General features: G+C 45.2%; 1 protein-coding gene across 2 annotated transcripts in view; it reads left to right on the plus strand.

Annotated features, from left to right (window-relative positions):
* LOC146869175 (dehydrogenase/reductase SDR family member 4-like) overlaps positions 1–26,162 on the plus strand; it is a 137,002-nt gene that overhangs the window by 103,584 nt on the left and 7,256 nt on the right. Inside the window, exons 7-8 of one of the 2 annotated variants that reach the window (XM_085641706.1) lie at positions 3,197–3,331; positions 22,013–22,068. In XM_085641706.1, the coding sequence (XP_085497832.1) occupies positions 3,197–3,331; positions 22,013–22,068 (191 nt within the window). The remainder of the gene's footprint in view (positions 1–3,196; positions 3,332–22,012; positions 22,069–26,162) is intronic. The other variant, XM_085641786.1, reaches the window with a different exon arrangement.

Consider the following 26,162-nt stretch of genomic DNA (forward strand, 5'->3'; position numbering starts at 1 on the left):
AGGCAAGGGTCGCTTTTGTCATGAAGGAAAAGGGCACTGTTGACTCCATGGCTCTTTCAATACTGCAACATCTTCTGAACAGTGATTTATGAAAGCTGTGACAAACGATACAACTCGCAAGAGTGCCCTCTTACTCATGTCATGTGGAGAAGTGTGGCTCAATGGTTAGAGCGGCAGACCCTGATGCAGAGATCTGGCCCGGGACCAGGGTTCAATTCCCGCCTCGGCAGGTCTTGGGCTCAATTTCCTCGGACCTGACAATTCTCGCCTCGGTGCCTACTCTAACCTGGGTCCCACTCTGCAACTCTGGGCAATAGCTTGCTTAATCTCCACAATGGCCCCAACAGCACTGGGGATGCCTGGCTTCACCTTGGGGGTGCCCAGGAGTGGACATTTCACAGGGAAAGCCAGGAAGGGTTCCACAGCGGTATGAGTTCAAGCGCCAGGACGCCCCGTCGCTGGGGCAGCAGTGCGCTATACAAGTACAAAATTTCAATTTCATTTCATTTCATGTTATGCCACAGAGTTCTCACTGGCAATCGTGGCACCTGTTAAATATACGTGCAAGTTAAAACTCTCCTTGCCCGTGAAAAAGACGAGATTTATCAATATCAATATTGATCATTAATTATATTGAGCAAATAAGTTGCAGAAAAAGACTCAAACAATCTCTGCCAGTCATTGAGAAAAAAAAATCCAGCAGGTTTACCCAAGATGAATTTTTAGTTAGTTGCGCAATATTTTTGTTTACTTTTTTTTTTAATGCTGTACCAAACTGACTAACGCATTTTCTGCAGGGCCTGTGTTTATTCCTTTAGTTACAAATTAAAATCCTGGAGTAGCAACTCAACATTTCATCCTTCAGATATCAATGAATGGGCACCACCAAGTTGAGTTATAATAGCGCCAAGAAACAACTTCGACTGTGAATGAGTGTTTTCCAGATGACAGGATTTCATTGTTGATTAGAAAATGTATCTGCCTGGATGGGTGAATGCAAGAATGAGTCAATGTATGGATAGATCAGGTGGCTGAATGAATGGAGCCTGAACGGATCAGCCACACACATGGAGGTATGGATGACGAAGTGGATCAAATAAATCTATAAAGTAGCTAATGAATGCGCTTCCATCAAGAAATAGCCAGACCTCTTGGCTTTGCCAATGTTTCTTACAATTACTGTTAAAAAGAGGTTCATGTGTTTATCCAGTATCTGCTGTAGGATTTCAATGGGAATACTGGATCAAGCGCACATGCTGCTATAATGTTTTTTTAGTTTTCCTTGTTTAACTTCTATATTAATGATTATTTACTTGAACCGCACATGTTTATAACATATAGGATTAGAGGCGACATAAAGTGTTTGACTATATCTGCACCTTCACATACCTATTATATAAATGTGATGACTGACATAGAGCGGAATATATGAGAGGTCAGTAGTTGCGAATGGTGGTCTGTACCTGCAATGTCTGAGTGTCTGGAGAAGCGAGCCTTTGGATGAAGCTAGTTAGTTAGTTGGGAAGCCGCTATGAGTTGTCAATGACCCAACTTGAGGCCCCCATGGGACACAGCAAGATGGTTAAAGGACCACCTTGCAGAGCCCAATGAATGGTTCATGTTGTCCAGTGCATGTGACCTTCAAGGTATGGGAAGGAGTCCACTTGAGGCGTGAGGGCGCTCAGGACAGATGGCTGTCACATGACTTTCCAGGCACATCTCATAGGGCTTGCATGTTGGCCAAAATGTTACCCTCACTCTGAGCCTTGGTGAGCTTCAGTGAGCCTTTGGTCATGGAGGAAAAATTCAAAAAAGCTGCAACATGAAACTAAATGTGATTCATAGTGTGTAAATTGTTTAGGAATCCAGTAAAGAGAGTGGCCAGTGAAAGACTATTGAATGTATGGGCCAGCTACAGGGCATACAGAAATCCATAAGAAAGCCTGGGTGAATACAGGCAGACTCCAGGAATGCTGACGGATGTCTGCTTATCTTGGTCCAAACACACCAGGTGGGGCCACGGCGGTGGCACAGTCCGTGTGCTTGATATGATCATGGGGCATTGTTGGCTCTCTGCATGTCAGGGCCATCCAAGGATGGCATGTTCTGAGTCCGACACGACTGGCAGGGCCTGGATGAGACAGCAGTGGAGTCAAGGACGCGAGCTTGATGTGCAAATGCTTTAGACCAATCCGGTCAGTAAAAAACGAAGAGTGCCAGGAAAAGAGAAGACGACTTGATGGCCCAAAAGAATGGGGACTCACGAGTCATGTCTCTTAGGACGAGATTCTTACAGAGCCAAGGGCTGGCTGGGACAACATTAGGCTGAAGCGAAGTGCTGGTGGGAAGGGTTCTTCAGGTGGTTGGGGCTGCAACGCCAATCAGAGTTTCAGAAGAAGAGCCAAGTGGGGCCCGCATCCAAGGAACTGCAACGCCGTAAAAAGGGGCACAGCATGGCACTCACAACCACATGGCATCCCTTGGTGAGAGAGGGGGCAAATGGGCGTCCACTTCATGCTGAAAGGGAGTGGAGTGTTACAAGCAGTGAGTTCCAAGTGAGGCAATGAGATGGTAGGAATTCTGACCGCATCGCGAAGCGACAGACGAGGACTGGGTATGGTTGGATATTCCATTTTAAGTATGGTTCTGCTGCCAACCAGACAGCTCTGGTCCTTTAATGTTTCCCTGACACTCATGAGACAGCCCAGGCGTCCACGTATATGAGAATCTGCTCTATAATAAAGATCCTAGTGCGGCTCATGGTTTGTCAGGCAATGTTGGGTTTGCGAAGGCAGAGATCCATTTGGAGGCACCAGGGCATGTACGAGTGTAGTAGACACAGAGTAGGACAGCCTAGAGACCCTGGCATGCATACTGGCACCATCTCGCTGCACATGGACTCAGGCATGGCTTTCTGCAGTTGTCAGGAGGCACATGTCACAGCAACAGAGGCGTAGACAAGACACTAATCAGGGATGGCGGAGTGCCTGCGTTCGGGGAAAATACACTCCCCTTTCAGTGGGGTCTTAAATGGCTGCATTTGTGAGCATTGGGGTTCTAGCAGCCAGGTTTGAATGAGTGGCACTCTAGAGCGGTGATGGGCATCTCAGTGCATAGACCCTTCATGCTTTACCTGCCTCCCCTTTTCCTTCTCCCCCCTCAAAAGTGAGTATTTCTCTCTTGCTTCCTTCTGCAGAGCATCGGTCCCTACTGTGTTAGTAAGACTGCCCTCTTTGGCCTGACCAAAGTGCTGGCACCGACACTGGCGCCCATGAACATCCGAGTGAACTGCTTGGCACCAGGGCTCTCGCGGACTAACTTCGGCAACATGGTGAGTATCTGGGCACAGCAGCAGTGGATGGTCATTGGAATAGTTTGAGTGGGACATTGGGCTGGCACCAGGCTTGGCTCCCAAGACTATCAGAGTGAATTCTCTGGCACCATGCTCCCCCGAGCCAAGGTTGGCAGGGAGATGAGTGTCGGAGTGGAGAGTGGGACATAGAGAGTCAGTACGGTGAAGCATTGTTGGTGGACAGAGGACATGATTTAGGGTTGACTAAAGAGTGATCGGTAACCAGATGCTGGAGATCCTATGAAAGCTAATAAACAAGTGTGTGCAGGGGCTGTCTACAGACTTGCTCCTGCCAGTGGGGCTGGGGCTGATAACCGGATCTCAGTCCTTTGATAGTGGCTTCAGATGCTTGGAGTCCTGCAAATGAGAACAGCCCTGGAAGACATACACATCTATGGTTGGGTGGAGAGCTCTGTGCAGGGCTGTCTACAGACTTGATGCCGCCAGTGGGGCTGGGGCTGATAACGGGATCTCAGTCCTTTGATAGTGGCTTCAGATGCTTGGAGTCCTGCAAATGAGAACAGCCCTGAGAGACATACACATCTCTTGTTGAGTGGAGAGCTCTGTGCAGGGCTGTCTACAGACTTGCTGCTGCCAGTGGGGCTGGGGCTGATAACGGGATCTCAGTCATTTGATAGTGGCTTCAGATGCTTGGAGTCCTGCAAATGAGAACAGCCCTGAGAGACATTCACACCTCTTGTTGAGTGGAGAGCTCTGTGCAGGGCTGTCTACAGACTTGCTGCTGCCAGTGGGGCTGGGGCTGATAACGGGATCTCAGTCCTTTGATAGTGGCTTCAGATGCTTGGAGTCCTGCAAATGAGAACAGCCCTGAGAGACATTCACACCTCTTGTTGAGTGGAGAGCTCTGTGCAGGGCTGTCTACAGACTTGCTGCTGCCAGTGGGGCTGGGGCTGATAACGGGATCTCAGTCCTTTGATAGTGGCTTCAGATGCTTGGAGTCCTGCAAATGAGAACAGCCCTGAGAGACATTCACACCTCTTGTTGAGTGGAGAGCTCTGTGCAGGGCTGTCTACAGACTTGCTGCTGCCAGTGGGGCTGGGGCTGATAACGGGATCTCAGTCCTTTGATAGTGGCTTCAGATGCTTGGAGTCCTGCAAATGAGAACAGCCCTGAGAGACATACACACCTCTTGTTGGGTGGAGAGCACTGTGCAGGGCTGTCTACAGACTTGCTGCTGCCAGTGGGGCTGGGGCTGATAACGGGATCTCAGTCATTTGATAGTGGCTTCAGATGCTTGGAGTCCTGCAAATGAGAACAGCCCTGAGAGACATTCACACCTCTTGTTGAGTGGAGAGCTCTGTGCAGGGCTGTCTACAGACTTGCTGCTGCCAGTGGGGCTGGGGCTGATAACGGGATCTCAGTCCTTTGATAGTGGCTTCAGATGCTTGGAGTCCTGCAAATGAGAACAGCCCTGAGAGACATACACACCTCTTGTTGGGTGGAGAGCACTGTGCAGGGCTGTCTACAGACTTGCTCCTGCCAGTGGGGCTGGGGCTGATAACGGGATCTCAGTCATTTGATAGTGGCTTCAGATGCTTGGAGTCCTGCAAATGAGAACAGCCCTGGAAGGCATACACATCTCTTGTTGGGTGGAGAGCTCTGCCCTTTAAGTTTAGAGTAAAGTCCCTTGTGGCTCCGCCACGCAGAGCGTTGACGCGGAGGTGCAGAGAGACCCTTCCAGGACCATTGGAACAGGGATGGGTTTTTTGTCGCTGCGATTGCTCGTGAGTAGAGTTGGGGGCCTGGGCAGATAGATAAACGTGTGTTCCCCTAATGGAAGGGTATACAGATACAACCGTGGCTGCTAGGAGTATATTCACTGATTCACAAATAACCTAATATCAGTTGAGCCACACAGGTCAGGTGGCAAGAGAAAATAATAACGGTCACCATCAAAGACAAAAAATAACGAGACATGCAACATTTTCTTCCAAAGAATATATCACCTTTCAGTAGCATAAATGCAGTTATAATGTATTTGTTTCATAACATTATTTTGTAAAAGAATGCGCTTGGTGCTTCAGCGATCACACAGCGACATGTTCATGTACTGGTATATACAAGGCAGAAAAGAATCATTAAAATACTGACACCAGCATACAGCATCCACCATTTGAAACCCATCAGACGACACTGGACAGCGCTTGACTGGTTTCCATGGTGATTCACCCACCCTTCATCACCAAGAGAAAGGTTTGAAGCAACCAATCAAGCTATAAAGAATAGAAGATCAAACCTCTCATTAGATGCATGAAGAGGCTCCATTTCAAAGCCCAGAAAACAGGAGTGTGTGAGATAGAAAACTATTTACAGACAGGACGGTGACAAGAGTCCACCCCTAAAAACCAGGGTATGAGTGACTCTGAAAGCAGTAAAAGAAGGGAGGCGGAATGGGTTTGGGGAGAAAAGCAAAAGAAGCCATGGAGGATGAGGTTGGAGCAAGGTTTATGTTGGGAAGATCTACCTTAAAATATCATCATAAAGTTAAATGTGGAGGAACATGCTTTGATTAGAGGGGGATGGGCTGATGGCTGAGAGGCTACGAGTTTGTACGTTTAATGTGAACGATAGGGTTAAGAGGCAGAGGGTGGCAGTGGAGTTGAGAGGTATCCGTCCCTACGTGGTGTGTCTACAGGAAACACGCATTCCCTGGGAGAAGCGTGGGGTGATGGCTGAATTAGGGTACACGGTATAAGTGTGTATACAACAATCGGGGTGGCTATATTGGCTAAAACCTATGTACGCTTGAAAGGCAGGGCTGTTGAGGACAAATATGGGCTCTGAGCTCTTGCTGAGTGTGCGGTCGGGGATTGTAAATTGGTTATATGCTCGGTGTACGGGTCAAATACGGATGAGGTGCAAATTTGAGATCTTCTTACTACAGAGCTGGCTTCCAGGTCAACTCCCTTGATATTGTGCGGGGATTTCAATGTACACTTAGATGGCGCAGAGCTACAATCTAGCGACGGACTGTAAATTGGGAGGAAACCCAAAGTTTTCATGGCACTGCAGCCGCTTGCGTCTGAGCATGGTTTAATAGATCTGAGGTTTTACATCGATCCCCCGATGTTGGATTCACTTACTTTTATTGTCCGCACAATATATGGGTTAGGCTGGACTATTTATTTCCCAGACTTACGTCCGATCATAGCCCAGTAGTCATGGATGTTTCAGTTCAAGGTCTTCCCTGGCCACAGAGAGGGTTTTCTTTTGATAGGAAGTTATGAGCAGATGACATATGTGTTACACGTATAAAAAGCTGGATTACTCAGTTTTTGGAAATGAATAGAAATACTGCTTCTCCCTCTGTAGTTTGGGATACCGTGATGGCAGGGCTAAGGGGAGAAATTGTGAGCTTTGGTGTCCATAAGCAAAGACAGCATAATGTCTCGGTTTAGGGTCTGTATGATGATCTCAGAAGGGCCGAATGCAGCTTGATACAATGCATGGTTGATAAGGTGTCGTGTACTTTAGCACAGGCTGAAGGTGCTCGCCGCAGGACCGGGATTAACGTATTGTGGTCTAGAGATATTGCTAGTAGATATCAAACATTTAGGAAAGAATGCCCTGAATTTGGGGAAGCGTTTGGAATAAGGAGAGCAGGGTATAGCGCTTATAGAAGACTCGTCCGGGAATCTAGTCAGCAAATCTCTTGAAATCTTAGGGGTATTTAGATCTTTTTATCAGGATTTGGATTCAGTGGATGTTAGAACAGGGGAATCCACATTTGGTTCCTGACCGCAAGATCCGTTTGCTCAAACTCTGAGCTGCACAGATGCTGCACACTTAGATTTGCCAATAACCCTGGAAGAGGCTGAGAAGGCCATTAATTCATTGGCAATAGGTGAAGCATCGGGTCCTGACAAATGACCTCTGGAATTTTATAAAACCTTTTTTCATGAATAAAATACAGATATACTGTTAGCCTAACAGGCAGCTCAGCGCGGGCAGGCACCATCATCATGGGATGCTGCTAAAATTATCATTTTTCTAAAAAGGGATAAATCGCCAAATCTCTCCGGATCGTATAGACCTATCTCTCTTTTAAACGCAATGATAAAATGTATGCTAAATCCTGGCATCGCGCCTATCCAGGGTAATAACTCACTTGGTTTCAATTCACCAGCACAACTTTATCCCGGGAGCAGGCACGGTCAATCATATTAATGAGGTGGTGACCTCATTTGACATGGCTAGGGTTCAACAGACTCAACTCGGGCTGATACTTCTTCACGCTGAAAAGGCATTTGACCGTGTCTCCTGGGAGTTGTTATGGATGGTGATGCGTCGTATAGGCTTTGGGTGGGGTTTTATCAATGCAGTTAAAACGATGTACAGGTCTCCTATTGCTCGAATCTGTGTGATGAGTTTAGAGACTGAACCTGTTATTATTACCCGAGGGACGAGACAGAGATGCCCATGCTCTCCTCTATTGTTTGCACTATACATCAATCCTTTTCTGGTTCGGTTAGAGCAAAACACGATCATCCAATCTGTACGAATCCAGCGGGATGCTTATAAAGTGCCGGCTTACGCCAATGACGTGGCCGTCGCCACAACAACACCAGCTATAGCAATGCCTGAAATAGAACGATTGGCTGCCTCGTTTGGTCAAACGTCAGGGTGTAAATTAAATATCGCTAAAACACAGATCATCTGTACAACCCAGGCTATCTTCGATGACCGGAGAGTTGTGCAGGAGGCAGTGTATCTAGGTATTAAAATTAGAGCCTGATTGGATGATGTAGTAGCTGCCAACTGGGACCCTATGTTAGCCAGAATTGAAAAAGAATTGGGTAGGTTAGAGGGCTTACATCTCTCATTGGTAGGTCCCTGTAATGTTCTGAAAATGAATATATTGCCCAAAGTGTTGAATTTTTGTAGGCCAGTTCCTTTAGAGCTTAGCAGAGCCCAGCTACAAAATCTGCAAGCAATTTGTGGTGGATTTATCTGGGGTCAGAAACAACCCCGTATAGCAATGAAGTATATGACATTACCTTGAATCCGGGGAGGTTGGGCGGTCCCTAATTTTGAGTTCATTACTATGCTTGACTCCTGCAGAATATGAGGATTTTATTAAGAGGAGAGGCTAGTAGCAATGTAACAGACGCCCCTTCTATCGATCAAATGATGCTAGGTGCAGAAGCAGAGAGATGTTTGTTTAGGGTAATCGAACCGAGTTATTATAAAAAAGACCCGGTTTAAGGTTCTTTGGGAAGCTTTTAAATTGGGAAACAGATCATTAGAAGCCTGAAAATTGGGAGAATAGATTATTACACACCTATTTATGCAAAACAGCTACTACCTCCTATCCTTTGGGACACAATTATGGGCAGGTGGACTTTAAAGGGGATCTCGGTTATCGGGGACTTTTATGAGAAGGATAACGCATACATTTGCTGCACTTATGGAAAAATATGAATTGCCAAATGCAAAGTTTTTTAAAGTATCTACAGATATGGCACTGTCTTAGGAAAAACAAATTGCAATCGGGGGACACTGGGAACAAGGGTCTTATTGAAGCAATTAAACGTAGGGAGGAAATTGGAAGTCTTTAAATGGGTCTTCTGGAAATGCAGGAGGATGATGAGGAAGATCAGGATAAGAAATGGACCAATAATTGGGGCAGGGAGATGGGCTTTTACCGAAGTCTGTTGAGATAGCTGAGAAAATCTTGATCTCCTCAAGTCTGAGGAGCCAGCATTATAGAACTATCATCAATCTAGAGCTTTTGTTCCTTGTGCAACTGCACCTGCTGCACCATTCAAATCATAAGCCTATTGCTTTTTAGATAAATGCACTTGTGACGGTCTTGTTTAGTAGTAAAATGTAGCAATAATCTGGGTCTAGTGGGGTCCCTAGAGCTTTTGGCCCCAGATCCACTGCACCTGCTGCACCATTCATATCAAGTCCCCTTTAACTGCAAGGTAACTGCAATTGTAACTGTCTGTTTAAAATTAAAATATAGCAATAGTATGTGTTTCGAGAAGTTCTGACAACTTTTGGGCCCCGTACTACTGCACCTCTTGCACCATTCCAATCATTACCCTGTCATCTGCAAGGTAACTACGCCTGTGGCTGCCTGTTGTAGTAAAATAGAGCATATTAACTTTATCTTTTAATGTGCAATGTGTATTACAACATTTAGAATTCGATCATAATGACCCAATAGATGGTTTAGAAAATCAATCTGATAATGTCTACAAAGTGCAAAGAAAGGTACTTAGGCATAAATAGAAAATGCCACAAACGTTCTAAGGCTAAATCTAAGGCTAAGGCATCTGCTTTAAAAAGCAAGCATTCCAACATACTGTTAGAAACTGCCTGCCTTTTCCGTGGGAAGAGATTTTATCTTGACAGTGAATGGGGCTTAAACAGTGTAATGAGCTTTAGTAGAAGTATCGTCAATGTGTGCAGCCAGGGGAAGTTAACAAATAGAAAGTTCCACACAAATGCGAATGAACACAGTAATTCGGCCAAGGGAACTGATAACAGCCCCCTTTTAATATATATTAAATACGAGAGATTTCTAATAAAGGGCCAACTGGTAATTAGAATGAAAAAGACACCCTACCAAAGATGAATATGTCTCCTATCTGTTTTTATGATGTGGGGGGTTGTAATTTAAAGTCTTCTTTAATGGTAAAGTCAGTATTATTTTTGAAATATTTTTAATATTTTCCCAATACAGCAAACAATTAGTGCACGTGACCCCAGTTATAGCAGAGTCCTTGCCCCCAGCCTTCCCTGTATGAAATGTTAATCGCCAGGGGGTCACATCCTATAAATCAGAACTCAATATTAGAACATGGAAACATGGTCAGCGGCAGTCTTGGTTGAAGCAGAATCTTTTGCGATCAGTCTCCACTTATTGGCTCAGGAAAATGTTTGGTTTTTACTACTTTATAGAGCGCCGGGCACGCTCACCCCATTTCTAAACTCTATGGCGGAGCCTGTGGCAACGACATTCAAAGAGTCCAGTAAACTAATCATTTTACGTGATTTTAACCCCTCAAATGTATGATCTCCTTGATGATATTGCCACAGAATTAAATGATACTCTAGCAGCATGTGGTCTTCACAAGCGAGTATTTTAACCGACCCATCAGGCGGGACATACCTTGGACCACATTTACATCAACAATGACACGTGCAAGTATTGCAGTGTTCAACAACGAACATAGTTAGACCATCGAGCAGTATTTTTTTGCTATTCCAATTAAATCGCGTTTGTTCAAAGAGACCTTAAGTGTCAAAAAGAACTTTCATAAGTGGGAAAACATGGATGCTACCAAACACACTAATTAATACTGACCTACTACTATCAGTAGATATCAATGCCAACGTGCCGGATTTTTTTAAATGAATAAAAGCAGCCCTGGACAAGGTTCTTCCAAAATAACCCAGCGTCTCCCATCGGGTACACCTGCTCGCTCCCAAGAGCGGGCATTCTAGAAGCAGGTACCAGGAAGAGGCTAAACACCATGCACAACTGTTGACCATGGCCCACAATGATTTGTTTTCAAATTGCATCCGTCAGGAAAAGACCCCACCAAGGAGGCCTTTGCGATCTGCAAGGGCTTGGCCACAGGAGTGCCTAATATTCCAAACATCCCCCTTCTCGGAGCGCATATGGGGAAAATGGAACTCTTATAGAGGAAATATATGTGCCCCACCCCCAAGTGAGTAAACAATAGACTCTAGCTGATCGAAGACGGAGCGAGAGAATTCTAGGCAGTGCCCTGTGTTAATAATTGCAGTAACAAAGAAACTAAGTTTGATCTATCAATGGTATGGGGAAGTGTAAATAGAACAATGTCATGTTATGTAATCATGTTGTGGAAAGATGAACCTATATTCAATAAAAAGAATTAAAAAAAAAATAACAAATCCCCCTTCTCAGGAGTTCCGCCCAAAAATGGCATCCCGTTTTACCAAAAAATGTTGGCTTCCTGTTAACTTTCTCTCTTCCTGACCCTGTGATTGGTGCATTTGCAGAAGATAGTGCCATATCCTTGACCACAATAAGTCCGCGAGCTGGACATCCTTCCCACTGATTACAGCCAAAACAGTTATGGATAGGCTCTGCCCTATTAAATCGGGCTCACCATGGGACCCAATGCCGGCCAAACAATGCCTCCATGATGACTATAATATGTAATCTCTAGAGATGGGCCGGGTGTCTTAACTCTCTAAGGAGACAGAGGTCCTACCTCTATTAAAGAAGCCATAATTGGATAAAACCAGCTGTGCAAACTACAAACCAATCTCCTTGCTGCTGTTGATGATGAAAATCCTGGAGAACTGGCATTATATACAGTTTTCTCAGTACATGGAGGATAACAATCTTCTTCACAGGGTCTAGTCTGGCTTCAGACCAACAATGAGCATGTAGACAGTGTTGATCGCTGCGTTTATTGATATAAGATTGGCCCTAGACGCAGGTGGACTAGATGCCCGGATCCCCTTGGATCAGCAGCATTCAACACTGTCTCCCATAACATCCTGCTTAATTGCCTCCACAATTCAGGAGTGAAGGGACAAGTGATCAGATGGTTTACATCTTTTCTTATGGACAGGAACTAAGTACTTGTCCTAGGTCATTCCAATGCCCCAACCATGTGAGTTCCCAAAGGATTGAAGCCCTACTCTTTCCAACCTCTATGTGGCACCTTTTGCTAAATTAATTAAGTCATTCGGTCTGAATTATTATACCCATGCAGACGACACTCCACTAATTATAAGATTGAATGAGACAAGGAACTCAAAAGAAAGTTTTAAGTCAGGGCTCACTAGTGTGGCCTTCTGGATGAATGTCAACTGCTTGCGATTGAACTCTGCTGAAACTGAGGTGGTAGTTTTTGGTAACCCCCTCAGCTTGGGAGGACTCACAGTGGCCACAATCCTGAGGAGCGCCCCCTACACCGGTTGAAAAAGCCAACAGTCTGGGCTTTATCTTTGACAGCAAAATAACTTCCAGGCTGCAAGTATCCAAACACTTTACCACTTGCTGTTACACCATAAAGATGCTAAGAAAGAGTCTTCCCCTCGTTTAAGAGGAGCATTGACAACTTGTTCAAGGCCTGGTCAAGAGTCAGCTTGACTACTCCACAGCTCTGTATCTGGAACTTCCAAAACACGAGATATCGACCTCGTCCAAGCAAGAACCACAATCCTAGTCAGGCTAAGTCATAGACACACCATAAATTAACCTGTGCTCGCCCTCTTGTAGCTTGGCACCGAGCAGTCAGGCTTAATTTAAGAGGCAATGTGTTTGTAGAACACTTCAGACAGTAACACAGTGAAAACGCCACGAAAAGACTCCACATCAGTTTAGTAAAATAGCTTATATTTGTATTAACAAAACAAGACTAAAACAACAAAAATCTAATAAGTACAACTGGAGTTATGAATTTTTAAAGAACCGGGGGAAAACTGGTCGCGTTTGACCAGGGTAAATCCAAAAGTTCAGGCTGACCACAATGGAGAGCCGGTTGGATACAGGGACCAGCCTTTGCCCGCAGAAAAGTTCCTGGGATGCTTCGTCGACGGAGCAGAGATGCGAGAAGTAAAGGGTGATGCGCCGTCATCAAAATGCTGGATCGCAGGTGATGCGTCCGTGTTGAACCGCTGAAGCGAAAGTGATGTGTCAGCACCAAGCTGCGCAAAGTCGGGTCCGTGATCAGTGCAGCAGCGGTGATGCGTCGGTATCGAGGGAGATGTGTCAGTTTTGATCAGTTCAATGTTGTTGATGCATGGACTTTAGCAGTTGCAGCACTTTATACCCACATCCAAGGTACCAGGACTGGATTGGCACCTCTTGGCAGGGCAAGACTTGCAGCAAGCAACGTCCAGGTGCTGTTGCAGAGTGATGAAAAGTCTTTGCTGTCCCTGAGACTTAGAAAAGGAGACAAGTCAGCATGCCCATGGAGTCACTCTGGGATCAAGTGAGATGGGTCCAGTCCTTCTTCAGCAGTCATCAGGACAGCACAGCAGAAAAGCAGTTCTTCCAGAGCAGCAGTCCAGCAGACTGGCAGTCCTTGTAGCAGCTCAGCAATCCTTCCTCCTGGCAGAGTTCTTCACAACTCCAGTAGTGTCTGATTTGGTTGGGTCAGAGACCCAGTACTTATACCCAGTTGTGCCTTTGAAGTGTAGGTGACTACAAAGAAGGGCCTCGAAAGGCACAGAGGTCCTCCCTCCCAGCTCTGGCTCCAGACTCACTCCAGGTTGGTATGCAGCCCTGTGAGTCGGGACGGGATGCAGCCTATTCAGGTGTAAGTGTCAGCTCTTCCCTTCCATCCTGTCCAGAATGACCTATCAGGATGTCGATGGCCACCTAAGTTCCCTTTATGGGTGTCTGTCAAGAGGGAATGCACACAGTCCAAATGTCACCCACCCCTGACGTGTATTGGAGACAGGCTGCAGGCACACAGGGCAAAGAGCTGAAAATGCCATCTTTCTAAAAGTGACATTTTTAAAAGGGTAGTGATAAATTCGACTTTACCATTAAAGAGGTTTTATCACTACAATTTCATAGGTACTAAACATGACAGCTCTACCTCCTTCCAACTGGGAATTACACTTATTAGATTCATATTTAATATGATACATCATCTCCTGGCCTCACCGAGGGGCTGGGGCTGGGCTCCCTGGGTCCCCATGGCTGCGTCCATCAGTCTCCACAGGACACTCTCTACTTGACTTGTCAGTATTTTACAGGCCCGGAGACAACCATGACCAGCTGTGCTGTCTCTTCAACTTTTATCAGACACCCATACTATTATTAAGGTCTGTTGCTTTTGACTGCAATGATAATAAGAGATTCCATGCTTAATTAATTATGCTGCTAGCCTTTGCCTTTTATAGTATACCAGCTGTTTTAGAATATTTTATGCAAGCATTATTTTTATCCTGTAACATGTATCTTACCTGTTTTATGTATTGTATTCATTAAATGTTTTTTATTGCTTTGCATGTGGTTTTATGATTATAACCTAACATAACCAAATAAAGAATATTTGGTTGAAAAGGGTAAGGATAAATGTATCTTTACCAGTAAGGAGGATTTATTTTTACCATTTCAGTGATAAGAAACATGACAGATCTACTTCTCAATCAGGAATTACAGATGATAAGTGTATTAAGGAATTCCCAATGTAAACCTATGAGAGGGATAGGCCTCACAGAAGTGAAAAATTAATTTGGGTGTTTTTCACTACCAGGACATGCAAAACATAAACGTACATGTCCTACCTTTTGAATACACAGCACCCTGCCCTGTGGGCTACCTGGGACCTACCTTAGTGGTGACGTATATTCAATGAAAGGAGAGTTTAAGGCTTGGAAAGGGGTTTTAAATGCCAAGCAAATGTGGCAGTCTAAACTGCACATACAGGCTGTGCAATGGTAGGTGTGAGACATTTTAAAGTGCTACTTGTGTATGAGTGGCACAATTAGTGCTGCAGGCCTACTAGTAGCATTTTGTTTTAAAGGCCCTGGGCACAGGCAGTGCACTCTACTAGAGACTTATAGATAAATTAAATATGCCAATTGTGGATAAGTCAATCAAACCATGCTTTAGGGGAGAAGCACATGCACTTTACCGCTGGTGAGCAGAGGTGAGGTGCTCATATTTCTAAGGCCAAAAAAAGAATTCAGCAAAATTGAAAGCAAACAAGCAACATGTTTTGGAGAAGACCACTCTGAGGTGGCCAGGTCTAACAAGCAGCTACTCTAATCTTCAATATCCAAAAAAGAGAGCACATATCTCAACATCTGAGATCACTTCATTGGCTCTCAATTGAGAAAACATGCACTTTAAGGCTCTTTGCTACTGTCACGAAGCTGTATATTATGCTAAGTATTATATCTCGGCTCTCTTTCAGAGATATGCCCCAATCAGAGCACAATGCTCCACCTTTTCTTTTCTAGTTAATGTGCCTAAACTCAGGAAAGCCAGGATGGAAGGTAGAGCGTTAGCAGTTGTGTCAACAAAAGATGTAGCATCTTCATCCTCAGCAGGGTTCTCCAAGGAACTTAGATCACAGAGCCCTGAATGAGTTTTGGGAGGTGGCCAGGACCCAAACCCATTTTCCCCTGGTTTTTCAAAAATGTATGAAATGGGGCCCATTTTTTTCAAACTTGAAAACTCTGTCCCTCACCATTAATTTGTCCACAGTATACAGGGACCCCACTGTGGGCACCCACATCTGGATCATTGGGGCCACTTAGAGCTTGCCACTGACAAGTCACCTCTAAGGGTCATTCATTGGTAGTCCGAGTGTTTTTCTCTATCCCCCAGGTCCATATGTAAGGTGACAATTGTTATGTCTTTTATCTGTAGCAGCACGGCCCTCCAGAACGTTTGGAGTCGGTCACAGGACCAGCACTAATGCGGCATCAACCATCAGTTCATCCTGCAATGCCAGCAGTCTGGGAAAGAGGCATTAACAGCTGCCAAGCAGGCTGGAGTTAGGTACCATCTCAGGAGTACATACCTATTTTCCTTTTTTTGTTTTTTTAAACAGAATTTTATTAGTATTTGAATAGTACAAACAAGTCCCAAATGTGTTTGCCAGTATATACATGTAAGAACAAGTCATCACATAGACATTCAGGAACAATGCAATGCAATGTTGTATATCAAAGAAAACAGCCCTACAAAGAATATACAGTAACTTCCTTTCCACCCATCCCCTATATAATAAGGGGATATACACTAATATAACAAAAATCACAGGACACCATTAAGCCTGGGGGCACAGAAAATAACAATATGATTGCGGTCAGTGCACCTTCCACCCCGAGCCACACGTGTTCAAAAATTGCTTCTCTGTGCTTCCCTCAGCAGATATATAATTAATGCTGTTATACACTTCCCTCACCAAATATATCAGACCTCCACGGACTCCGCCCAGGCCTAATCTCTGGGACACCTCCTTAACACAAGTTACTACTTTCCCTCCAGAAATCCTCCAATAGGGGGCAGGACCACACCATATGAAGCATCCCCACTCCATGTCCTCTGCATGGAGTGCAGGCTGCGTCAGCAGCATGGAAGATCCGATAAATTTTACCTTGGGTTAGATACGCCCTGTGTCGATAATAAAAGTTAATCAACTTAAATCTAGCATTTCTAGATACTGCATAGGTGCAAGCAAGTATCTTATCCCAGTCTGCTTCTGAAATTGGAAGTGCCAAGTCTTCTTCCCTTTGTTCACCCCTCATCAGATTATCTGCGGCGTAGGGCACAAGAACATGGGTGCATTGGAGGGCACAGCGCCAGCAGAGGAATTCTCCTGCAAGAGTCTCCTCGGAGTCGGGAGAATCTGGTACAATCCAGGAGGATTTGGCATCTGTTAGACTTGGCATCCTTGGCGTGGTTTCCCCCGGATTTTTGCTTCTACCTCCTGCATTTTTGACTATGTGCTGGATTTCATTTTTGCCGGCTTAGATGCTTTGGGTATTTTGCCACTGCTGTTCAGTGTCAAAGTGCAAGTGCAAGTGCTCCCTGTATAAATTGTTATTATGATTGGCATATTTGATTCACTGGGAAGTCCCTAGTAAAGCGCACTGTGTGTTCCCAGGGTCTGTAAATTAAATGCTACTAGTGGGCTTGCAAAATCAGGTAAGTATGCCTACAAGGGAATTTAATTTTCACTCAATCTTAATCATTCTTATATTCGCGTAGTCCTGAATAGTGAATTTAAAGAAACAAATCTTTAGAATCAAGCATATTTTTTCAACATGAATGTATCTCGAAAGAAAACAAGGCGGGTGTATACTTTTTTAGAAAAATATAAATGTATATAGAAAAATTCCTTCAGGGAAGAAAAAAAACAATCACAAGTATACAAAAGTGAATGAGATAAATTCTTTACACAATAGTTTGTTTCTCATTAACACTTTGGTTGACACCAATTCCAGATCTTTAACAGAATGGAAGAAGACATTGTTTGAGATACCATGAACATTGTTTAGCAATTCATTTGTATATGGAATGGGGTGTGCTTGTCGACGTTTCGGTCTATTTGTTCTCATCTCTCAGACCATCTTCAGGATGGGATGTTCATGTTGTGAACTGAAGACCCTGGATTTATAGCATGAATATAATCTGATGGTGTTTAAAGTTGTAAAGCAATCAATTTTATCGCTGCACTCGTAATGATTTACGATGAATGATTTGGGAGCGAGACCCGATCCGTGACGGTTTCTCCATTTGGCAAAATTACTCTAAATGACAAAAGTAGTTCATTAACCGGCCCAGACACCACACCTAAAGACTCTTTAGTGTGGGTATCACATGACTCGTTAAATGTAAATCATTATGAGTGCAGCGTATACGAAATTGACTCAATAAAATTGACCAATTTACAATTATTATTTTTTTTTAAAACATATTTTATTTATCAAGAACACATATCACGCAGGTCCCTGTAACCCAGAGAGCACTGCCCAATCATTATCACATCACAATGTCTTGAAATTTTCTTTGTATATTGAAAATAATGCAGGGCATTTCAAACCAACTATAGCCCCGCAAAATCTGAACTTCCCCCCCAACCCCCGGATCCCACCCCCCGACCGCTAACCTACCCATGGCTGGCAATGAAAGATAATGCTCTCCCTCCATTCGCCCAGCCGACCCACCGTCTGCATTACTTCGCACGGGGGACCTTCCACCACGGACCACTCACACCCGCTGTTCGTCCCGCCCAGCCGCCGCCGGCTCCAGAAATATCCCCCTGTAGTCAGCCCAGCGCTTCCAGATTTTATAGTGCTTGCGGGGGCACCCCCTAGCCGCAACCACTTTACAATTTTAAACACCATCAGATTATATTCGTGCTATAAATCAAGGGTCTTCAGTTCACAACATGAACATCTTGTCCTGAAGATAAAAGTGTCTGCATGAGTCTGTGAGTACATATATGAGCCTTTAAATGGATCGCTCAGTAGGTGCATAACTGTTTTACAAGCTCTGTGAGTGGCTGCGTAACAGTTTAAGAACATATTTGAGAGCGTGTGTAACCATCTAAGTGACTCTGTGAGTGTGTATGAGTCTCTGAGTGAATCTGTGACTGGGTGCATGAGTGTATGTGTGGGTCTGTGAGTGGCTACGTCAGTGTCTAAATGGGTCTTTGAGTGGGTGCATGAGTATTTCAGTCGGTCTGAGAGTGGGTGTGGTAATGTGTGAGTGCATCTGTTTCTGGTTTCATGAGTATTTCAGTGGGTCTGTGAGTGGGTGTATGAGCATCTAAGTGGGTCTGTGAGTGGGTGAATGTGTGTCTGAGTGGGTCTTTCTGTGGGTGTGTGAGTATATGAGTGGGTCTGTGAGTGGGTGCATGAGTCTATGGGTCTATGAGCGGGCGTGTGACTGTCAGAGTGGGTCTGTGAATAGGTGTGTGATTCTCTCACTGGTTCTATGAGTGGGTGCATGAATGTCTGTGTGGGTCTGTGAGTGGGTGCATGACTGAGTGGGTCTGTGAGTGGGTGCCTGAGAGTCTGACTGGGTCTGTGCGTGGATGTGTGAGTCTCTAAGTGAGTCTGTGAGTGGGTGCATGAGAGTCTGACTGGACCTGTCATTGGGTGTGTGAGTGTATGAGTGGGTCTGTGAGTGTGTCCATGAGCATCTGAGTAGGTCTGTTAGTGGGTGCATGAGTATTTAGATTGGTCTGTGAGTAGGTGCATGAGTGTCTGGGTGGATCTGTCCGTGGGTGTGTGGGTGTAAGAGTGGGTCTGTGAGTGGGTGCATGAGTGTCTGAGTGGGTCTGTGAATGGTTGCATGAAGGCGGGTCAGGGAGGGTCTGTAGGTAAGGGTGCCTATGGAAGTGGTTTTGCCATCTGTGGTGGCTGTGCAGTTGGTGCACTCTTTACGGATGATGGATATTCCACCACCTTGCTTGTTGTCACAGTGGATTATCTTGTATCCGTGAGGTATGGCGGTGGCAATGACGAGTGCTGATGATGGGTTGAGCCATGTCTCAGTGAGAAAGACGATGTGCGACGTGAAAGAGGAGATAATGTCCCAGATTTTGCTGGTGTTTGTGGAGTGGGCAGGTGTTGATTAGCAGGCAGTGGAGATGATTAGTAATGGTGTTGGTCGGAGGGTGTTTGGGGGCGGAGGGTTCGGTGTTGTAGACTGCTGCTGGTACATCCTCCTCTGTATCCCAAATGCCACCTCATCATTTCCTTCACCAAGATGACCTCTAAAAGTGTCCTCAGATGCCTTTTCTCCTTGTTCCTTTCTATGTGCTCCCATTAAGTGTCACCATTTCACCTGTGTCTCACATGCCCCCTCTCTTTTTGTTGACACAAATTCCCCCGTTAATGTCCAAGGCACCAACTCTCTAATGTCTAGTTGTCCTCTCCATTCCATTTAGCCACAAACACTCCATCGCATTTTCCTCAATATAACACCTCTCTGCAGCCTCCAAATACCATCTCTAAGTACTCCAAGTGAAGCCTTACTCAGAGCCAAAAATGCCCCCTTTAATTGCCACCAGTCCTCTCCTAGCCCATGCTTCACATGTTCCCTCCCCACCCCTCAATTGATCCCAGGTTTGTGAATGCTGCTAGACACCCCTCAAGGGCTCCACACTCCCAGTTCACTTCACTCTCTGCATCAGTGAATTCTTCAGTTGTTTACCATACCTGTCCCCTAGGTTTCCCTCCATTTGCACCACAGAAGCTCCCTCTCTCTACCCCACCCAATATACCATCTACAAGTGGTCTCAAAGCCTTTTGCCCCCTACCTCTGAGGCACTGATACCTTGTCTTTTTATGCTTCCTGTTTACTGCTGGTTACCTACTGCTTCTGTTTCCTGGTATGGAATCCAAATCATGTTTAAGCTCCCTTAAAAAAAAGACTAAGACAAGCCCCACCCCTTCCTTATGAAGACCAAAATGACCCCTATCTCTCGAACACCCTACAACAAAATTTAAAAAGCATATTGTAAACAGTAAAAAGTAATGAACTATCATGAATTATGAAAACAAACATTTACCATGCACTAAAAATGTCCTCAGTATCTTTGCGTGTACACCTTTAGTGAGTGACATACTAATAGCCAAAACCCCCAGACTGCAGATCAGTGACACCATAAACAGAGGCTCCCGCAGCATCCGTTTGCGGTCACTGAACTTCCGCATTTCTTATTTAAAATGTCTGCTGCCATTATCTTTAAATTCCACACATTGTAATATGTGTCTATGAACAAACTAGTTTTATTCATGCGCTTTTGTGTATACTTTTGGAAATGATAGTCATTTTCCCACTTCCCCAAACCCCTATTCTAAGATGGCCGCTACTATTGCCAGGAGAGCCGATGCTGTTTGTTGTTGTAGTTTGAAAGCGATTCTTATTAAAAATGCCCTCCTTCGCGTGGTTTATTCGGTTCCACTCAAATAGAAAATAACCTTTATTTAGGCAGAAGCAGATAAATGGGGAGATTTTAAGCCAGAGAATATGTATTATTTGTCCATTCGCCAGATAAACAGCCACTTTCATGCTGACCAACATTTTTGTGGAAAAGTTTTTTTTTTAAAAGAAACCCTTAATAAAGTGTAGATATTTTTCCTCTGCATTGTCGAAGCAGCCCGTCCTAGTACATGCAAGGGTGTTCCAGCCACTGTCAGTGAGACATGTTCTCATTGAGAAGACACAACATTCACTCTATGGCTGACAGACATCCAGGGGAGTGCATTTGTGAAGATATGATTAAAGGGCCATATTGGTAGCAAGCATGTCACTCAGAGACCTCAAGTCTCACTCACAAGGATTTAAAGCGCACTCAATCTCACACCCGGCGAGGAATGCTCAAATGAACTCTAGGTGGGATTAAAGTCAGACTTGTACTGAGTAAAGAGTAGCTCCTGGCACCCTAAGGGGCTGCAGAATGTCTCCCCTACTCTCTTAAACTGCTCATGTGTCTAAGGGTGGAGCCACCCTGCAGACACCACAACAATGCTGTACATTTTAACAATAATACATGTTCCATATTTTAAGCAAATGCATTTATAACACATTCAGTGAGATTATTGTTGTGACTATGTTAGTGAGACTTTGCTGTTACTTTAATCATGATCCCTTTATTTTCACCCTGCCTATCATCTCACCGGCCCCACTAGGTAATTGGTACAAATGTTGCATGACAACACTTCCTGTGATGTCATCAATCTGGTAATCAGTTCTCAGTCATTGATTATTGGAGCCCTCTGCTTGGTATGGCACATGTAGGCATAGCATGATAAATGCACAGCTGGAGAGGTGATTGGTTTGGAAGTTGGAAATGTCATGTCCCCGTTGACTTGTGTTTGGGGGGGGGGTGTTCGGGTAGACGAGAGCTCCAGCTCTCACACTTCAAGCTTTAAAAGTCGCGAGTCAGCTGCCGACACAGCCAGAACAGGCATGTATGGTTTGGGTAACAGGAATGTTGGGGGTGCAGCGAAGATATGGGGACTCCTGGACCATATGGTACATGGATATTTGGATAAAGGCAGTTATGGTAAAAGACTGGCCATTAAATCTTCTTCTTCTAGGATTGCTTCTTCTGTCTCAGCTGTGAGAGGAGATCAGGGCACGGATGGTGGCACTGCATGCACTGGTTGGCCCTTTAACACGTGCCCTTTGTTTTTAAACAGATATTGAAAGATGAGGCCATGGCAGAGTTTCTAATGAAGGCCAACAACATTGTCAGGTAAATATTTCTGAATTCTCACGTGCCCAGTCCGATGGATGTGTCAGAAATGCCTTGGAAGCCAGTCAGCCACAGAAGCCTTTCATGCCTGCTAAGTCATAGTAGCAGCATTTATTGTCTATGGTAATTCCAGCACTCTCCACTCATAGATCTCTTTGAAAACCAACTGGTGGGTACTCGCACCACCCTGTGGATAACCTGGAAACTGCAGTCAGAAGTTTAAACAAGCATTGAAAATGCAATCGGTTATAGCTATTGGCAGAGCACCCAGTCCTTCTAGCATTGAAGTCTCCGCTAATGCGTGCACTGTGGGTTTAATTGCTGAGTTGAAAATGCAGTAATGTGTAGAGGGTGTTCATTATGCAGTAAAAAAGGAGATTCTGAAATCTTCCAAAGGGTTGATTGTGGCTAACAATAAATAAATAAACTAAAATGTTGAACGTTTAACTGAAGCAATCAACAAATCATCCTAAAATTATCATGAACCAGTCTTTTTAATTGGAAGACTGTGGTGCTAGTCAAGTAATTTGACAGTCATTTTCAAACAATCCTAAAACCACCAGTAGCAATGCATCTTGTGAAGTAATCAGGGAATCAGTTTCAAGTCGGCCTCAAATCATAAGGAACAGTCACACCTTGTGAAGTCATTGGATAATCATTTTCAAGTCATCCTGAAATCATCAGGGTTAATGACATCTTGTGAAGTCATCAGATACTCATTTTCAAGTCATCCTGAAATCATCAGGGTTAATCACACCTTGTGAAGTCATCAGATACTCATTTTCAAGTCATCCTGAAATCATCAGGGTTAATCACATCTTGTGAAGTCATCACATACTCATTTTCAAGTCATCCTCAAATCATCAGGGTTAATCACATCTTGTGAAGTCATCAGATACTCATTTTCAAGTCATCCTGAAATCATCAGGGTTAATGACATCTTGTGAAGTCATCAGATACTCATTTTCAAGTCATCCTGAAATCATCAGGGTTAATCACACCTTGTGAAGTCATCAGATACTCATTTTCAAGTCATCCTGAAATCATCAGGGTTAATCACATCTTGTGAAGTCATCAGATACTCATTTTCAAGTCATCCTGAAATCATCAGGGTTAATCACACCTTGTGAAGTCATCAGATACTCATTTTCAAGTCATCTTCAAATCATCAGGCTCAAGTTTCTAAACTCTGCTGATGGCTTTAAGAGCTTGATGATGTCTGATGATGTGAAAATTACTTTTAGAGTAGTTGGATGATTATCCGATGACTCTGGGATGGCTTCTAAAGTAATCCTGTTTGACCTGGGGAGTCTCCACTGACGTGCGTGAGGGTGGTAAAGTGGAGTGAATGAGACGTCATTGAGGTATATGAGACTAGTGAAGGGGGATGAGCCAGGTCCAGTTGAGGTTACAGCCAGGGAGTGCGCGAAACGGCACTGAAGAGAACAAGAAATAACCGCGCAGATTTTTACACTCACTCACTCCCTGAAATGAATACGTTAGAGGGTGCGGAAGTGAGAGCTCATTCCACTCCACTAGTGCCTCCTCTCCCCCACAGCCACCTGACCTTACATTACATTAAAAACCACACTGTGGAGCAAAGAAAACACATTTGGAATTGGGGAAGACAGGCTCAAAGGAAATGTCTGCCAGAGCCTGACAGCAGATGCCCTGAGGGCCCCAACCCAGCAAATCGTGCAGTAAACATGGTCTACAGCTTGATGCTCCTGTTTTGGGGGCAGACCCAACATTAGAGGAGAAGGCCTGCTCGTCAGGAAAATGGCAAAAATATCAGGGACTGAGATACTGACTCTGCCCTAGCAACCCTCCAGACGGGACATGTGACTGACAACTGTACGTCACTTGAGTGACAGGCCCGATACTGACCCACTACTCAAAGGCAAACATGTGACACTGCCCGTACCCTTCAAGTTCACCTGACGGGTCATTGATGCAGCCCCAACAACTGACAGAGCATCCCCTTGGAGCATAGCCTGACTGCTGCAGGTGCGGGCCTGAGTGACATACGCGACTGTTAGGGGCACCCTTAGGACAGGTGACTGCCCCAGTGGCTGGCCCGACACTGCCCCACTATCCTGACACTGTCCATGCCCTACCATTTCACTTGATGAATCCCTCATACTGCCCAGCCACTGCCAGGCACCCTTGCAGCATAGACTGGCACAGGGACTGGCCTGACACTAACCCAACCAGGATCGTAGATATCGATAGTGCAGCAGATGTAGGGGTGCCGAAACCCCCATTTTTCTTTTGCTCACTTTGACACCCTAGTTTGGACCCAGCCATATCCAAATCAGTCTTGACATTGTTCCTTATGGGAACAGTCCAGTCTGGGCCCAGGGCTATGAGGGGCACTAGTACATATGGACCCCTTGCTAGGCCGGTGGTCCCAGGGACTGGGATAGGCAGCCTATCACACGTGGGACCACCAGGGCATCCTCCAGAGATGTTTAATTGACTCTGCTCCAGTGACTGGTCTGACACTGTTCCAGTTAGCCGTTAAAGGCACTCATCCGACAGGCAACTGCCTCAGCAACTGGGCCACAACTACTGGTGGCGCACCTTCCAGGCATGTGCGGGACTCCACCAGGGCAGATGGTCTCACGCGGTCGGCTTGTACAGAGGCACGCACCCTGACTCTGCCACAGCTCTACAGCTTCACCCGACATGTGACTGATACAGCCCTAGTGACTGGTCAAAGGCCTTCTCTGACATGTGGCTGCCCCTGCCGCAGTGCCTGGACTGCCCGATGGCTCAGGGGAACCTTCCACGGTGTTACTCACTAATTCTGAGCGACTTGCTCACACTGCCTGGGTGACTGCCTAGAGGCTCTGATTGGACATGACTGGCTGTTCACTCTATGTCCCTGGCACTGCCCCAACCACTGCCAAGGAGGCACCCACTGACACAAGACTGACTCGTCTCCAAGGACTGCCCTAACACTGACCCATCGTTTGGGGGCTCAAACCCTCCCTCTAGACTGACTGCTCAGCCCTACAGGTTCACCTGACAGGTCCGTGACGCGGCCCCAGCGACTGCTTGGCCCAAACTGCTGAACTGTATTCAGAAGCACCCGCCAGGTCCGTACTAGAAGCAAAAGTAGCTCTTGCACAAATATTCAACCCAGGCCCATGCCAGAGAAGTCCACAACCAGACTGGACAAATGAAGGCTTTGGTGTTTGGGTCATGGAAGCCCAACCAGCTCTGAAAGAAGCCCCCAGTCTGCAGCCGTCCCGGAAAAGAGCCCAGCGCCTGCACATGCTGAGTTGTGACTAACTTTGACTCAGCACCAACAGGATGTTGCATAAATGATCTACAATTGGCGCTGGCAACAAACCTTTTGTCCAGGACATCAGGCTAGACACATTCCACATCCTTGCAAGCTTTTCTTGAAGGTAATGTGCTGTTGGTTCTTCATGACACTGCATACACATATTTACATTTTATATTCAAGTGTACAATTCAAAAAAATATATCTACTACAGAATATAACAAATAATAAAATTCCTCCATTGTGCTGGTAAAGTAATTGGAGTTTCATTGATAGAACCCATTATTTTATGTTCGGCCCTCGTCGCTCCTCACGATAGTCTTTGAAAGCCACTACCACAACAGTGACATCAGTCCTTTCCAGTGGAGCAACCCATGCCCAAGCACCTTGATTTGTGAGATTAGAAAGATTATTGGATTTAAAATCCACACAAAAAGGTCTTACCTCAAGGTTCATCAAATAAACGTATTAGCATTGGGGGAGGGGGGGCAGATCCGATGGACATAACCATTTTATATGAAGAATTTAAACAAAACATACAAGTGGGGACATGTATAACCAAGAAAGGAGAAACTCAGGCATTACATGGAGCATGGCCAAGAAACACATCAATTGGGCCAGCAAACAATATAAATTGATATGCTCTGGCACGTACAGATACAGTTATAAGGTTGTGCTAATAGCGCTAAAAATCGACGACGTTTCGATCCCTTCAACAGATTAATGGGATCATCTTCAGGACTAGACAATAGGTGCCTGAGCTCAATGCCTGTTGCAGTCTAGGCTAATAGCCAATTCAGGG

This window comes from Triturus cristatus, chromosome 1_1 (assembly GCF_964204655.1).
Source record: "Triturus cristatus chromosome 1_1, aTriCri1.1, whole genome shotgun sequence".
NCBI lineage: Eukaryota > Metazoa > Chordata > Amphibia > Caudata > Salamandridae > Triturus > Triturus cristatus.